The 17199-nt window shown below is 40.1% G+C and overlaps 1 protein-coding gene across 1 annotated transcript in view; it reads right to left on the reverse strand.

Moving 5' to 3' along the window:
• SLC44A1 (solute carrier family 44 member 1) overlaps positions 1-17199 on the reverse strand; it is a 266830-nt gene that overhangs the window by 181307 nt on the left and 68324 nt on the right. Inside the window, exon 2 of the mRNA XM_073636222.1 lies at positions 13384-13473. Coding sequence (XP_073492323.1) covers positions 13384-13473 — 90 coding nt within the window. The remainder of the gene's footprint in view (positions 1-13383; positions 13474-17199) is intronic.

Below are 17199 nucleotides of genomic sequence, written 5' to 3' on the forward strand. Positions count from 1 at the left end.
CCAAATCCCATGAGGCATAGCAAGACTCTTTGCACTAATAATGTGTGGGAGGTACATCATCCCATTTTTAAGACTGAAAGCTATTATACAGAGTGGAAATATAGCTTAAATTGCAATTAACACAGGTTTATACTGTTACTGGAGCATTACTGTAGCCATAAAACAAATGTGTTTTTAATGTCTCTACTACATGCAATAAATAAACAATAAATAAACAATAACACTATAAGGATACAGGGGATTGTGTTTGATATTATTCCATTGTTAAGTGTTTAAACTTTCCAACTGGGTGTTAAAAATTCCATCATTCAAAACTTAGTTTCAGGTGAATGACTAGGTGTTACATCAGACCATAGGACACACTGTTACCACCAACTTCCACCTAGAACCCTTACAAGGGTATTCAGGCACTTCCTTCCCTGCCTGACGGCCTTCATGGGTACTTGGGTCACTTTGGCTGCCGTGGCTGATGGTCGTTTGGGGTGTGCTCTCTGCCTCAACCCCGGGGGAGACTTTATGGACCCAGACCAATGCTGTATTTTAACATATAGATCATCATTAATTAGTGCATTATTTGTGAGTATTTAGAAATTTACATTTTCAGTGTATCTCTCCTACAAATATCTGTCCATACATTGATACCTCATTGTCTCAATACAGCTAAATTGCATCGGACTCCTGATGATTGGTTTCAAGCCAAGAAACGCGTTGAGTTAATAACTATTGATGCACCTATTTACTGTACAATGCATTTTTTCTTGTAACTGTACAACCAGTATTGGAATTTTGCCTTTTAATATGCTGCTGATAACATGTTCAACTATGGTCTAAGATGTGTACTTTTATGACTGTATCTGGCTCAAGTACCTATGCTATTAAACTTTTATACCAGGATTATTTTACAATACTTTCTGTGGATATCACGTTGTATAGCACTTATCTTCAATATCTACACCTAACACATATCATTCAGTTAACACACTCACCAACTTGCCTCATGCAAAGTCCCGCCTCTATCCTCTAATTTCTTTGTATTCACTGGGATGGAGGCATGTTGGTGCTTTCCTTAAAAACAGTGTGGATAGGTCACAACCCCTTTTGATATACGATAACCAGAGTGGTAGACACCCGTTTTCTGTGACCTGATTAAACCACCTATCAATGCCCACACATACTTATTACAATCTACCCTTTATCTATTTCTTGTTACCTTCTTTTATTCCTCATTCTACCGACCTTCATTAATTTTTGATGTTTATATTTTCTGTTTACTTCTTTTTTTCTCGCTGTAGTATAATTCATTTGATAGAGCCCTATGGTCCCCCTCTTGTTCATTGACTTATCTCAATGCAAGAGTCGCATATATAGTCCTGTTTATATATATTTCTATTCCTAATAATTGCCTGAGCATATTGGTTTTATTTAGTACAATGAATTACAATTATTTTTCTTCTTATCTATTTTCCTATATTTTCCCTTTTATAATTCCGCTATCATACACAGTGCAACATAACTCTGTTTTTGTTTTGCCCCTTATGCTATATAGGAATTTTCATAACTAATACATATATATTTATTTTATGTAATCATTTTCCTCTTGTTTTTGTTTTCCCTTTAGCCTAACCAACACTGATTTAATTCAGGGCTAAAACTGCTTTTTTTTTTTTGTTTGTTTTGTTTTCCTTTAGTCAGATAAATACTGATTCAATTCAGGGCTAAAGTTTTTGTTGCTTTGTTGTTTTCCTTAAGAGCCCTTGCACACTGGGGCGGTTTGCAGGCGCTATTGCGCTAATAATAGCGCCTGCAAACCGCCCCGAAAGTGCCGCTGCTTTCATTCCAGTGTGAAAGCCCCGAGGGCTTGCACACTGGAGCGATGCGCTGGCAGGACGGTAAAAAAAGTCCTGCCAGCAGCATCTTCGGAGCGGTGAAGGAGCGGTGTGTATACCGCTCCCTTACCGCTCCTGCCCATTGAAATCAATGGGACGGCGCGGCTATACCGCCGGCAAAGCGCCTCTGCAGAGGCGCTTTGCGGTGGTATTTAACCCTTTCTCGGCCACTAGCGGGGGGTAAAACCGCCCCGCTAGCGGCCGCATACCGACGGTAAAACGCCGCTAATAATAGCGGCGTTTTACCGCCGACGCCGCCCCCCGCCCCAGTGTGCAAGGGCTCTTAGTCAAACAAACACTGATTCAATTCAGGGCTAAAGTTTTTATTTATAGTTTTTTATCTTTATTTTTGTTGCTTTTCTTTAGTCAGATAAATACTGATTCAATTCAGGGCTAAAGTTTTTTTATATCCCACACTTCTTTGCACAGTGATCGAATTCAGTGCAAAGATAGTGTATATTTTGCTGCTTTCTTTGCTATATTGATTTAATTCAAGGCAAAGAAATGTTTGTTTTTGCTTTTGTACTCATTATTGAGTTGCTTTTGTTTTCTTTCCCATTTTCACTCTTTTTTGATTTCCTATTAGTCTTCTACAGTCTATACATTTTCATTTATTCATTTCTTATACACATTCGGTGCTGGGGTCCGTCCGGTCTACTCCCCGGGGTTGTGATGCGCCCAGTCCAGGACCCATCACCCTCCTGTTCATTGACGTGGGCGGGCCTTGGCCTCGGCGTCATGCTCCCCACATCCCATCTGCGGCGTCATTGCTGCCTCATACAGGACTCCCAGTGGTTCTCCATCTCCGGGCTCGTGCGCTGTATGGGATGGTGGGCGGCCGCACTTTTTGATTGGCTGTCCCTTCCCTCCCCCACCGCGTCATTACGCCCGCGCATGAGGTTGGCGTGAGCGCGCCCCCTACCTGCTGCATTAAACGTCAGTCTCTGGCCGGGCGCCTTGAGATCTTGTCATGAACTTGCGACATCTGGTTTGGCTTGGTACTCACCACATAGGTAATTCCTTTGTACACTGTCACTTTGGCTCATCCATATCAGCAATGGCTTCTCAGTTGCATACACACTCTATCCCACCAACACACTCCCACTCTTTCTTTATTTCTCAGCTCCTCTTCATATACTCACAGCTTAGCTATACTGTTTTCACTCATTTCACACTTATCACATTTAGATATTAGCTTACACACTTTCTCCTATTTTTTCCACAGTTCCTTCCACACTCTCAAGCCTCGCCAATTGTCCCTGCCTGACGGCCTTCATGGGTACTTGGGTCACTTTGGCTGCCATGGCTGACGGTCCTTTGGGGTGTGCTCTCTGCCTCAACCCCGGGGGAGACTTTATGGACCCAGACCAATGCTGTATTTTAACATATAGATCATCATTAATTAGTGCATTATATGTGAGTATTTAGAAATTTACATTTTCAGTGTATCTCTCCTTCAAATATCTGTCCATACATTAATAGATACCTCATTGTCTCAATACAGCTAAATTACATCAGACTCCTGATGATTGGTTTCAAGCCAAGAAACGCGTTGAGTTAATAACTATTGATGCACCTATTTACTGTACAATGCATTTTTTCTTGTAACTGTACAATCAGTATTGGAATTTTGCCTTTTAATATACTGCTGATAACATGTTCAACTATGGTCTAAGATGTGTACTTTTATGACTGTATCTGGCTCAAGTACCTATGCTATTAAACTTTTATACCAGGATTATTTTACAATACTATCTGTGGATATCACGTTGTATAGCACTTATCTTCAATATCTACACCTAACACATACCATTCAGTTAACACACTCACCAACTTGCCTCATGCAAAGTCCCGCCTCTATCCTCTAATTTCTTTGACATCTGCCAATATCTGATCCGATCCGGTCAGTGAAATCCAGACGGATGGTGACCCTATTTTCCATTTGTCTGGAGGAGCAAATCCAGGCGGTCCGTTTTTATCCAATCTCCCCATAGAAGAGAGCGGGGCTCTGACAGGTCCGTCTCTGCACAGTGAGTGGAGACGGACCTGTCGTCTGCCTGCTCAGCAGGGATCAGCGGAGCAATCCCCCGCTGAGCAAAGCGGGATGCGTCGGGCGGACCGCCCGTGTGAAAGAGCCCTTAGAGTGTGAGTGTGTGTGGAGGGGTAGCTATTACAGTTTGTATTTCTCTGGGACCAAAATCTGCTAGTCAGTCAGATTTACAAACTGCGCTGAACAAGCTCTTGTAACAGGGAATGGTTGTTCAGATCCCTATGAAAGACAAGTTCAAAGGATTCCATTCCAATCTGTTCACGATACTATAACCTAAAATCCCTAAACAAGTATATTTTGCATACACAAGTTCTGTGTGGACACTCTGTATCAGCAGACATTCAAGATGCTTACCTCTACTGTATATTCCCATTTACCTATCACATCAGTAATTTCTCTGCTTTATAGTAGGAGTCAACCCTTTACAATTTGTTGCACTATTTGGGCTAAACTCTGCATCCAGAGCCCTTACAAAGATGCTTGTACCCCTTCTTGCTCTTTTAAAGCGGTGTTCGACCCCCGAATGTAAAAATTAAAAAAGTCAGCAGCTACACATACTGTAGCTGCTGACTTTTAATGATAGGACACTTACCTGTCCTGGAATCTAGCGATGTCGGCACCCCAGCTGATGTTTCCATCTGCTCTTGGGTGCTGTCGCCACCATAGCTGGTAAAGGAAACCGGTAGTTAAGCCTTGCGGCTGCACAGCCCTTTCCCCACTGCGCATGCACGAAGCTGGTTGCACTTTTACTGGCCCCCACGGGGGGAGGATGAGGAGGGAGGCCAGACTTCTGACATGCCTTGCCATGGAGACAGATAAGCAGAGCTTCCACTTTTGGGTGGAACTCAGCTTTAAGAACTTAGGGCTCCATTAAAAGAACAATATTGTCTGTGCTCCTCTGTTCTCTAACAGTACACCCTTAATCTTGCACACCTTCACCAGCTGCAATGCCTGCTCACCTCAAAATTGAGTGAAATGAACTCAGAAATGGTCTTTCACTCCACTATGGTTTCTCTCCTCCACACCAGAACAACTGCTCTCACGATTCAGCAACCTCACAGTGATTCCAAATGGATGCAGATAATGGTTTCTCATATAAAAGGTCTCTTCCTTCACTCTAGGACCTCCACTCTGTTATTCATCGGATACACGGCTCTGTACTAACATGCAATCATAAAATAGACTACATAGTTTTCTCTGAATGCATATTTATTAAACTAGCCCCAATATGGGAAAACTTACAAGAAAATTCCTTTAAACATTTGCATACACACAGAAATATTTCTTACGTCCACTCGCTCACCATAGTGGAGTGAAAGAAAGACCATTTCTAAGTTCATTTAACTAAATTTTGAGGTGAGCAGGCATTGAAGCTGGTGAAGGTGTGCACAATTAAGGGTGTACTGTTGGAGAACAGAGGAGCACAGCAGTGTTTTATATAAGGACTGGAGTTTCTAACAATCAAGATCCATACACATATATGAACTGTTTTTATTAGATTATTTGAGCACATTCTATTAGTTTATACAAGACTGGTCAATATTTAGGCATTTTTGCACATATGATAGATGTCTGCACTATCTGAATAATGGTGTATTGATTGATGTTGTGAATTCACTGAGAGTGCACAGCAGCTGTAGATCCGCTATACAATTTTTTTATGCACAAAAATATTTATTAGCACATAGCACTTTATTTAAAGAAGTTGGTGGCGCTGATAGTTACACATATTAGGTTAAAGGACATAGTCAGCTTCTCCTCAAGAATTCCACTCCTTTATAAAAAGTCTGCAAATACCGAAAAGACTTTCACGTGTCTTTAAACTTTCAGTTGAGTAATCCACTTCCAAAATCTGCCCTCCAGAGTTCCTTGCATCTGGAATACCTAGGCTGTATCATATAAGCAAATGTTTTCTTTTCAGCAAACAAGCTTCTCTTGATAAGGTCTCATGCTTAGACCTTAAAGTGGTCGTAAATATATATATATATATATATATATATATATATCTCCAGTGAAGTGACTAGCCTCAGGTGACACAACAAATTAAACAAATCCTCCTACATAAGTTGTAACTGTTTATCTGCAGCCCTCTACTCGATGGCCATTCCAAATCCATAATTTATACAGCTCATCTGAGCTTTCAGAAAGCATGGGCTGGGGAGCTGAAAAGAAAAACCCTGCAGAGCTCAGTGAGAGTTGATTAAGGCTGTCAATCATGTGCTTGAGCTCCCACACCTGTAACGTTTTTATCTCATGGTGTCAGAAAAACCTGTCAGAAGTGACTCATGCTGATACCAGAGGAATAAGACAGAAGACAGAAAATATACTCAGTGCTATGGACTGAGACAAGTACACACTATAGAGGGATACACTTTGTCCATATTTCATGTCAGAGGTTCACAATGAGAGATGATCTGAGCTTCTCAATGAATCCTAGGCCTCATTCAAAGCAAGGCCCCTCCAACAGAAGATTATTTTGCGTAGAACAAACACTTTCCCATCACTAGACTTTCTTATGCTTCTCTCCATCAAGCAACGATTTCCCTGGCCTAATGGACAACCAATGCAGCATTGGAAATGGGGAAAGTCTTTTCCCCACCTTCACGGAAGGCGATGAACAGATGCCAGTCTCACAGGCTGGGGAGGAGTGTTTTATTCTCTCAAAGTTCAGGAAACCTGGTAACCCAGGGAAGCAAAACTGCTTCCTGCACCACTGTACCCCCTTCCTCTAAAGGCACCTGATGAGGGTGCAATTAGTAAATGCCATGGCAGTGACCTATAGCAATCATCAGGGGGAAACCCAGGAGTCAGGCTCCCTTGAAGGAAGGAAATCTGATCATCTCCTGGACTGAAAAGCATTGCCTAAACTCTGCTGTTCACATCCAGGTAATTTACAATTGGAAGGTGGATTTCCTCAGCTGTTTCCCCCATCTGGAGCATGGGGAATGGTCCCTCTAATCCCAACTTGTTCCATCTCCTGTGTCAGAAATAGGGGAACTCAGAAGTGGACAGCCCAGCCTCAAGGTTAACCAACAAAGTTGCCCCAATTTGTGGCCAGGACCATGGAGCCTCTAGCACTGACATCTGATTCTCTGGTGATCCCATGGACGGAGTTCACTGGTAATATATGCCTTCCCTCCATTGCAGATTCTTCCTCAATTGCTCCGCAAAATAAAAAGATACAAGCGGCGATACTCATTGCATAAAACTGGCCCAGAATTCCTAAACTATGTTACAGCAAAAAGGTACACAAACATACTCAAACTCCCAGGCCTCTTTCAAACAGGGAAGACCTGCTGCCAAAAACAAACAAACAAACAAACATTCTATATAGCTTATGTATTCAGTGGTTGCATTCTGCTTAACATTTATCTCAAATGGTTGTCCAGAGTTAGCAATATTTATCTTCTGGGTGCAGGTAGTTGCGGCTGCCCAGTCTGTACAAAGCAATGACTAGCTGTAAATACCTTGTGAATTTTAGTGACCAAAAGCTACCAATTTATGTTGTTAGCCACAGACTAAAGATTCAAGCACGCATAGAAAAATTAGATTTGGAGAATCAAAATATGATTGGTGGTTGTGGGACATTGCAGAACAGTTCTTGAAGAGGTGAAACGTATGTAGAACGCATTTCCAGTTCCGGTGATTTCACAGCCAGTCTGTGGAACGCATGCCAAGGCAGCATTCCTGGGTCTGGATATTACTGTTGTAACACCTGGCAAATCTTTTAACAAGGGAGTATATAATTGTATATGTGTGATTTTAACAATAAACAGGTCGGATCCCTCGGTTTTAATGCATATGGAGTAAATTAAGCCATGGATGCTGGTACCGGAGAGAAGGTTGAGTGCAAAGTCAGTGCTTTTTCATCCAAGCAGAAATGGAACATCATAAGCTAGTAGAGACTCATCCAGCCATATGGTTATAGGGTCAAAACCCTCTGGTAAGTGGGGAATCACTAGCAGTGGGGCACTGCATATGTGAAGTTGCTGCAAAAAAAGAAGTAGGAGAGCTGCAGGATTCACTGTTCAGGCATTGAGCACAAGATTGCGTGAATAGTACAGGACTTTATAAAGACTGCACAATATAGGACTTTTGATTTCATTTATTATTTTTTTTAATTGTGGAAATTGGTGTTAAACAGAAGCAGAAGATCTGCTAAATGTTCACTGCACTGTACGCGCTTTAGGTTTACATACGTAATTTTTGGCTTCATACACAACACTATATTATATTTATGCATAGGGACAGCGGTGTCATTTACGCTGTTCAGTTCTAAAGGGATATTACACCTTTTTATGAACAGCAGCAGCTATATATATATATATATATATATATATATATATATATATATATATATATATATATATATATACACACACACATATACACATATACACACACATACATACATACATAGCGAAGGTTTTTTTTTTTTTTGTTTTTTTTTTATAAGAACATTTTATTAAACACGGCCAAAACTATTAAAAGGTAAACAAATACGTTTTAAATTACCCAGTAGTGCAATATGCAGCGACTTGGTGTGAAAATTGATATGGAGTAAAGAATCGTATAGCCAGACCTGCTTAAGCACAGATTTGTGTTGCTGGTTTTAGCTAAAAAAAAAAAAAAAGATTGCCGTTCTATACAAGTGGCAGGGACATGAGTAGGGTGAATTGCTGTGTACCTAACCGTTGGCAATAATCATATATGAGCAGAGGGTAAGATGTCTCCCTCCATAATATGCAATAGCTTTAAAATGTAAAAGCTCATTGGCAAGGGCCACTATGTTCTGGCCTGATAATCTAATTTTATGATAGGAGAGTAAAGAATAATTTTATAAATATATAAACTGGGTTTTTCACTTTTTAATCTCTACTGTATGCTACACATTCTCAATTACAGGAAAATGCATAGTTTGTGAGAATGAAATGTGATGACCACACAAAACTGGAAATGCATTTTATTTGCAAATGCATCTTTATGGAAAGCTGGTTGGTTGCTTCTCTCTGAAGCGTTAAGCGGTGCGATGTGGAATGGAGTAGTGTGACTTGAGTCTATCTATTGCTTGAAGAAAGGATTTAGCCATGCATTCCAAGTAAACACTGCTAGCATTCTTTTTCAGACAAGATCAGGAAGTTATTGATGTTGCTTGGCTTCTCTAAGGCTGCCTGTCCCTGATAAGTTGTAAAAGGCAGAAAAGCTTTCTCCCTGCTGTTTTCATATAACCCCAAAGGTTAATGAATGAAATAACATTATAAGGGTTTAAAAAATAGTTTTTGCAATGTTTTGACATGATAAATGTTTTGGTACTGTACATAGAGTTCAAGGAGAGGAAAAACAACAGTGAAATACCCATTTGTTTTTTTTAGTTACTATTGTAAATGTTTTATGTGTTGTGCCTGTAGTAGACATGTAATTGGTATTTAAATATCTACAAAGAGCCACATTTAGCTTCAGGCTCAGCAGGCATATACTTAGGGTATCAGAGGTCAAAAGGAAATGTTTTTCTGCATGGAGATGAAGATAAGGAGCGCCCATGCCAATAACTGAGAATAAGTGAGTATGTGAACTATTCCGAGTATGTTTTGAAAAGATGTAGTGCAACTACTGCTGCAAAATTCTAAGGAATTAGGGGTCATCTTAGATAATTGACATTTGAAGCCTTTGAGCTGTGGTGCATTTGGAACTATAGACTTTGAAAGTAGAGGTCCAATATTTGTATCTATATATATGGATGTCTTTTTCCCCATGCATTATTGATTGTCTGCTTTGCCTTTCTAAAATTATAGAAATTAATGAATGCATTAATGAATACATTTCCAAAATTAAGGCTGGTTTCACATTAGCTGCAGCCGCGGCTTATAGCATGGGGTCCGGTGCATGTCTGTTCACAGTTTCAGGTGTGAATCAGCCCAAATTTTTGGCTGAATTCGCACTTGAAAACGAACCAGAAGACTCACAGGACCCCTTCTGCAATTCGGACCACGGATACCCAGGAGCTGTTTGAACCGGCTCCATTGAGAGCCAGTCACACAAATTGGATGAGGGGAAACCCGCATCAGTGTGAACCCAGCCAAAAAGAATCACTGCATGCTTGCTAAAATGGAAACACCATACTTAAATGTATATTTGGAGTACTGTGGCTTTCTGTGATCGTGCAGTGATGAGGCACTGGGGTCAAATTACAAATTATCCACATTTTATTAATTCTGTTGCACAGCAAGCCAATGCTAATCTGGATTAGTGAGACTGTGCAACATAATTCCTACAAGGTTACAGCTGGAGTCATACATTCCTCCCTCAGCTTACTCAGGCCCCATTTACCCTTGGTCGAATAGGAACTGTGGGCAGAATTGGCTCAATTCTGTCAGTGATTCCAAATCGTAGCAGAAAGTGTGACGAGAATTTGGGTACCATTCATCTTGAATGACATCCCAAATGCAGTGCGATTTTGCAGTGAATGTCGCACAGCAAAACATGCATGTAAAACTGCGCCTGGCTCAGGGACAAAATTTGGTCCCTGAGCTCCTTTGCTGTAACAAGCGTACATGCTGCAGCCTATTCAAGTGAATGGGCTGCACTATGCTTGACTATGCTTTTGGCCTTTAATTCCACTTTAAGCTCCAGGCAGCAACATGATGGTTCTGGTAATGCTTTTCCTATACTTCAGTGCTTTATGCACATTGTGCGCCCTTCAGTTGGCCTTATGCAATGGTTTGGTTTGGGCTTCAAACCTACCCTAGTTTGGATGGGGAAGGTGGGGTATAACATGTTCCTCATGTTCAGTTCATTGTTTTTGATAATCTGCAACCTCTCAGCTATTGCTCAAATTATACTAGGTGGCATTTCATATCAAGATATGTTCAATCTGTTTGCGTTATACGATCTCTCCTGGGCTGAGCAGGCCACCAGTCCTAGGGATTAAAATGGTTTCACATTTATCTCAAATATATCTTGGAATACAAAGGGACTACATTTTCCCATTAAGCAATGCTTAGTGTTCCAATTTCCTAAAGTGGTTGTAAACCCTTACATATACCCAGTGAAGTGACTGGCTCCAAATGATCCACAGAGATGAAGCAAATTCTCTGACAAAAGCTGTACCAGTTTATCTGCAGTCTTCTTCTCTCTACATCAGTTCAAAGTGCTAAATTCACTAAGCTTGCCTGAGCTGTCAGAAAAAAGGGGGGTGGAGAGCTGACATTACACTTTGCAGACCTCAGTGAGGAGAGCTCTGACAGCTGATTGAAGGGGATAGGAGGGGAGGGAATGGACACGCCCCCCCCCCCCTTTCACACAGCTTACAATAACAGAGCTGAGGTTTTCAATCCCGTCACCTTTTTTCTCTTGGCGTCAGAAAAACTTGTCAGAAGTGATTCGCGTTTGTCTCTGGCCTTTAGGTTTTTGGACCCCAGGCTAGACCTGGAGGAATGAAATGTTATTGAATGTATGGTGGTGGTGAGATGATACCTGCCCCCACCAGCCTTAACTAATGTATTAGATACATTAAAACTGTTAATTGCTGCCTACTCTATCAATAATTATCATGGGTCACTTTACCATGACCACTAACCCTGGGATGGATAGGCTGACCTCCGACGATAGATGACCTCTCTAGGTGGGCTAAGGTGTACTACCTCACAGATCTATGGCAGTGGAAGGACCCCTTCGGTCTCCATCTTGCCAAGGGGAATCTCTGATCATGCCTCGATATTGCTTCAAGTAGCAAAAGGTTGTGGAGACTGTTCCTAAACCGGATATCTGACAAAGGAGTCAAATCACATATCCGACAGGCTATCGCTAAATACTGGATTCCCAAATCTGACTCTGCCCCAACAAGGGTGGTGTGGGATGCATACAAGGCAATACCAGCCAACTGTAGGGGAGGTTAGGCAAAAGTTGCAGACTGATACAGAGAGCAAGGAAATGGAAGCCCACACCCAAGAAAGGACTCTAGGGTATGCAGACTCAAGAACCCCAGACCTATGATTCTTTACAAACAGTGTACAGAGACACTGCCCTCCAAATGTACTTCTACAACAAAAATAAATAAAATAAAATAAAAAACTGCTACACCAGACAGAGGATATTTGAGCAGGGGGGAAAATATATGACAAATTATTGGCTTTATTAGCAAGTGAGCAGACTGTCTTAAAATCGGTATTCCTCAAATTGCAAATTCAGCTAGCGATGTTCTGAAAGACCCTATACAGAATATGCAGATTCAGTAAAATGAACTATCCTTGTATTTGGACAATACTCTTCTATACCTTGGGGATATGGACAGTTCCCTGCATTCAGCCCTGAATTTGTTTCCTTCCCGGGGGGTTAAATGAACAGGAATAAATCCCTGTTATTCCCACCTAGCTCTTCACAACCAAAAAAAGACACGAACATGCTGCTCTTCCGCCTGTTGTAATGGGTTCAAATACTTTGGGATGAGGTTCGAAGGCAATTCATCTAACAACCTTGAGAATAAATCGAAATCCTCGATCTACTTAAACAAGTGACCCAGAGATGTGCCTGCTGAAAATCTCTCCCATTAAACCATGTGGGCAGTCAAACTTATTAAAATGGTTTTCTTACCAAAGTTTCTATACGTCTTTTAGCAGACAACTCAACCCAATACTTTTGACAAACTTGATAGGGTTGCTTCTTCCTTTGTATGGGCTGGAAGGTACCCTTGAACGCCCTACAACTATCTTTTTCCCTTGAATGGGCCCTTCCTAATTTCAAATTATTAATGTTGGGCAGAAGTTCTAAAATGTTTTCTCGGCCCGCAGACAACCCTGAGTTGACCCTTAAGACGGCCCTTCTAGGTTTATATGCGGCACTTAATAATCTGGCTTTTAGAGGCAAACGACCCTCATAGTAAGGAATAAAGCTAGGAGGAAGTATCCCGTGCAACACTATTTCTCCCCGCTTACTCCTTTCTAGGAAAATCCTGCCCTTTTTCACATCAGATTAATACCGAATTCACAGGTCTGAGCCAGACGAGAAATTGTGACCTTGAAGCATTATGTTAGATGGAAACTAATGGGGTTTAATCAATTAAAGCTCAACAATAATCTACCCAACTGGATGTTTTTTTGTATACAGTACCTGTAATTTTCCTTGACTAGGCCTATATAGAGGAGAAAACTCTTAAAAAAAAAAAACAAACAAAACAAAACAAAAAAACAAACAGAGAACGTGAAAGCTTATTTATAAAGATTGTGCATATGGTAGATTTTATAGTACAAGAGATAAGGCTATAAACCTTTACATTTATTGAGATACTGTATGTATCCTTGTCTTTCAAAGTAGGACTGACTGAACAACGTAGTTGCAATTCTACTGAATATGGAAAGCTCTAAATGAAAGGTGAATGCTGTGGGTGTATTGTACGCCATTATGAAACTCTATAAAAATGTTACCTATTAAAAAATGGAAAACACTACTCACCATGCCAATACAGAACAATATAAACAATAGTAGCCATGGGATGTCAGTACAGCTATGCTCTTCCAGTGGCCTCCAGTCCCTCTTAGAGCTCTGAAAATAAAAAAGAGAAAAAAAAAAAAAAATCAGCATAATCTCCACAATTCATTAAACTCATCCTATTTTATCTTAGAGCAACCAATGTTTGTTATTGTTAACCGGTCATATTAGCTGTCCAAAAATACTGAAGGTTGGCTGGGAGTACATGCATTGTATGATTCTCCTTGGGGCAGAAAAGCCAAAGCATGGCAGAGCATGTGCAAAAACATAAGCTAAGCAGAATATAGCCATGACTCAGAAGTTCAGGAAAGAGGTAAGGAGTGGCCTGCACCGTTTTTTAGTGCCTAAAACACTAGCAATCAAGACAAGTTGCCTACCCTGTCCTAGATCCTCCAACCAGTGGCCAGAAGCATCTTGGATCATTGATATATTAAGTCACTGCTCAACCCATAAGAAAGTGACTAGGTCAAACATCGCCATTCTGAGACATACGTATAAAAGGAAGAAGAAAATGCATTTTTTGTCAAGGCAACCAATTAGAACTTGGATTTTGTTTTCCAACTTGTACATCACAAAAAGCTTTTGTAAGTGGACTGGTTTCCACGGGTAACAAGAAATGTTTTTTATTGCTCATCTTTCAAACAAAAAGGTTCTATGTTCTATCAGTTCTATGTTTATGGTCATCTTTTCACTGCTCTGTAACACAATCTCACTTACCATCCTACACGCCAAATTAAAAACAAAATCGCTGCAAAGCACCTTTATACAAAATCAAGCCTTAAAAGCAAACATGTCATAAAAATGTCAAAAATCTGCAATCAAGGCAAGATTCATTATTTTTATAACTTTTTACAGTAAATGTTGCCACTCCTTTTCAACTGAACAAAGCAATCCTAAGGGTGTTTTTTCTCCATATAATCAATGGACATTGAAAGTTAAAGAGGGAGGGAGATGGGCGGAGCCTAGCGGAGCAGACATGCATTGTTAGAGCTCCGCACCGCTGAGGAGAGAAGAGAAGGACAAAGCGGAGCCTGCAGGCTCAAAAGGTATCCATTTGAACCTTTTTGCCCCAGGGAACAAACTGTGAAAGTTTGGGCAGGAAATATGGTACTGGGAGGAAACCGTGGCAGAAATAAAAATCACCTCACAAAGAGCTCACAGGCACTCACTGCAACTAAAGCAGCTCCAGTCACCTCACAAGATACAGCATCAGGGCGCTCTCACAGACAGAAAATGTCACAGCAAGACTCTCCATTTGAGTCAGATACAGAACAAATCCTCTCACAAACTTCTCCACAAGCCTCCTCAGCATCCCCAGTAATATTATTACAATTTGAAAAGATGCTTCATAAGGCTTTAAAACAAACCTCAGACCAAATAACAAAAAGCCTAACCAAAGAAATAAGAGAGCTGGGAAACCGCACCGCAGCCCTAGAAATAAAAATGGATGAAATTGAAATTACAACCTAAGTAAATATAACAGAAGAGAATTTAATACTTCAAACTAAGCTCGAAGATTACGAAAATAGAGCCAGACGTTCAAACTTGCGCATAAGGGGAATACCTGAAACTGTGACAGACCTGCAATCTACTATTACTGCTCTATTACAAGAACTAAAGCCAGATATCCCTATTGAACGTTTAGAACTGGACAGAGTACACAGAGCCCTCACAGCCAAAAAGAAAGATGGACCCCCACGTGATATAATCACAAAATTTTATTATTACAGAACGAAAGAACAAATACTAATTGCTGCAAGAGAAAAAAAGGAACTTAATTTTCAAGGACACAATTATCAAATTTGGAACTGCAACGCCACAACATTATGTATCAATGGGGCTTCCCCTTTTCAGTCAGATTTAACTACCAAGGTACAATTTACAGAAGCAGATTAGCAGATGAACTACAACAAACCCTTTTAAAATTAAATCTGACAGAACCCACAAGCAGCAACTCTCCCACACGCAGAAGAATGGCATCATCTTCACCTTCAGGCAGCACTCAGAAAATTCCAGAACAAAATGGGAATCATCATTCTCACAAAAGAGGCCGTTATGCCACATCATCCATGGACCAAGAAGATTCAATGGACTGACATCCTAATTCCTGATATCTCTTCATTTATTATACTAAGAGATGGTTCTCTATAAAAAAACTGTATTTATAACAGAATGTAACTGCATTCTGATAGTCACACACTGTGTGGGATCATGTTACATTCCAGTTATATTTCTTATTACTTCTGATTCATATAGCCTTAGAATATATAAGTGAAATAAGGAAATTCTTGTTCAGTTATATATTATCAGGTAATAACAATAGATTTATTACTTTTTAGGACAAATATGTTTAATAATCCAGAAGTAATGGAAGCTTTTTCTTTCTTTTCTTAAAACAAATATATTATTACCTAACTAGTTCCTAGAATTATGTTTTTGTTTATTCTAATCTGAAGCAATACAACCTCAATTTTATGAGTTAACATATCTAAACAGTTACATATGAATAAAATATGTAATTGTTTACTCTAAAAGGGTTAAAATCCCAAAATAATTCAAACTATCTTCATCAATACCAAAGTTATTAACAGTACCTTTCTAACTGAATTATTTAGCCTAGGGCAAGACTAACCATATACAACCACCCTGGAATAAATAATTTCAACAAAAACTATATTCTGCACTCCAATTAATGAAACATCATTTTGATGTCTTTTGACATAGCACTTCTCTCCTGTAAGCGGAAGATCCGTGTACCCCCATTAGCCCTCCTCATTCTCCCAACCATATTATGTGGGAGTGTGACGAAGGCACTTATTCCCCTGAGAGAGATATTTATTCTCTTTCACGGGTAAATTGTGATTACTTGCAAAAAATAATTTATACAATGTATCATCTAATCTCATATGTTTTTTGTTTACTCTTTACTCCAGAATTCACTGGTTTCTTTTCTATCTATTCATCTCTTCAGTCCACACAGGTTGATCTGCGCAGTCAGCTCTGCATAACAAAAAGTAAGTCAAAACTATTTGATCTATTGCCATGGCACCACTGAATATACTTTCCCTGAATGTTCAGGGAATAAATGTCCCTCAAAAAAGGACCAAAGCCTTCCGTACTTTCCATAACAAGAAGGCTCACATAGTATGCCTCCAAGAAACACACTTCACCAAAGATTCTACTCCAAAATATATTTCTCCTTTTTATCAACAAATTTACACGGCTTCTGCCTGTACCAAGCAAAGGGGAACTCTAATTGCATTTCACCGATCCACACCATTCACCTTATCAGAAATTAAAGACCCAGAAGGTAGATACCTGATACTCATGGGTTATATAATGGATACAGCAATCACAGTGATTTCCTACTACGCTCCTAACAAACAACCTACACCATTCCTCTCACATATATTACAAGTGATTACTACACACAAAATAGGAACAGTGATAATGTGTGGGGATTCGAACCAGGTCCTCCTCTCATTTCTAGATAAATCACCTTTTACACCATCCAAAATAACCTCTAGATTACCTTTTTCTCAACTTCTTTCCAAATACAATCTGGTAGATTCGTGGAGAGAAAGTAACCCAATGAAAAAGAAATTCACTTATTTCTCGCACCCTCATCAAACCTTCACCAGAATAGATCATATTTTTCTAACAATAGGAATGATACCAGAAATTATTGCATCAGATATAATTCCAATTCCGTGGTCTGACCATAATGCAGTATACACTACTATAGCCTCAGCCATACCAAAAGCGCATGACCCAACGTGG

Source organism: Aquarana catesbeiana, linkage group LG01, assembly GCF_042186555.1.
Source record: "Aquarana catesbeiana isolate 2022-GZ linkage group LG01, ASM4218655v1, whole genome shotgun sequence".
In the NCBI taxonomy this organism is placed as follows: Eukaryota; Metazoa; Chordata; class Amphibia; order Anura; family Ranidae; genus Aquarana; species Aquarana catesbeiana.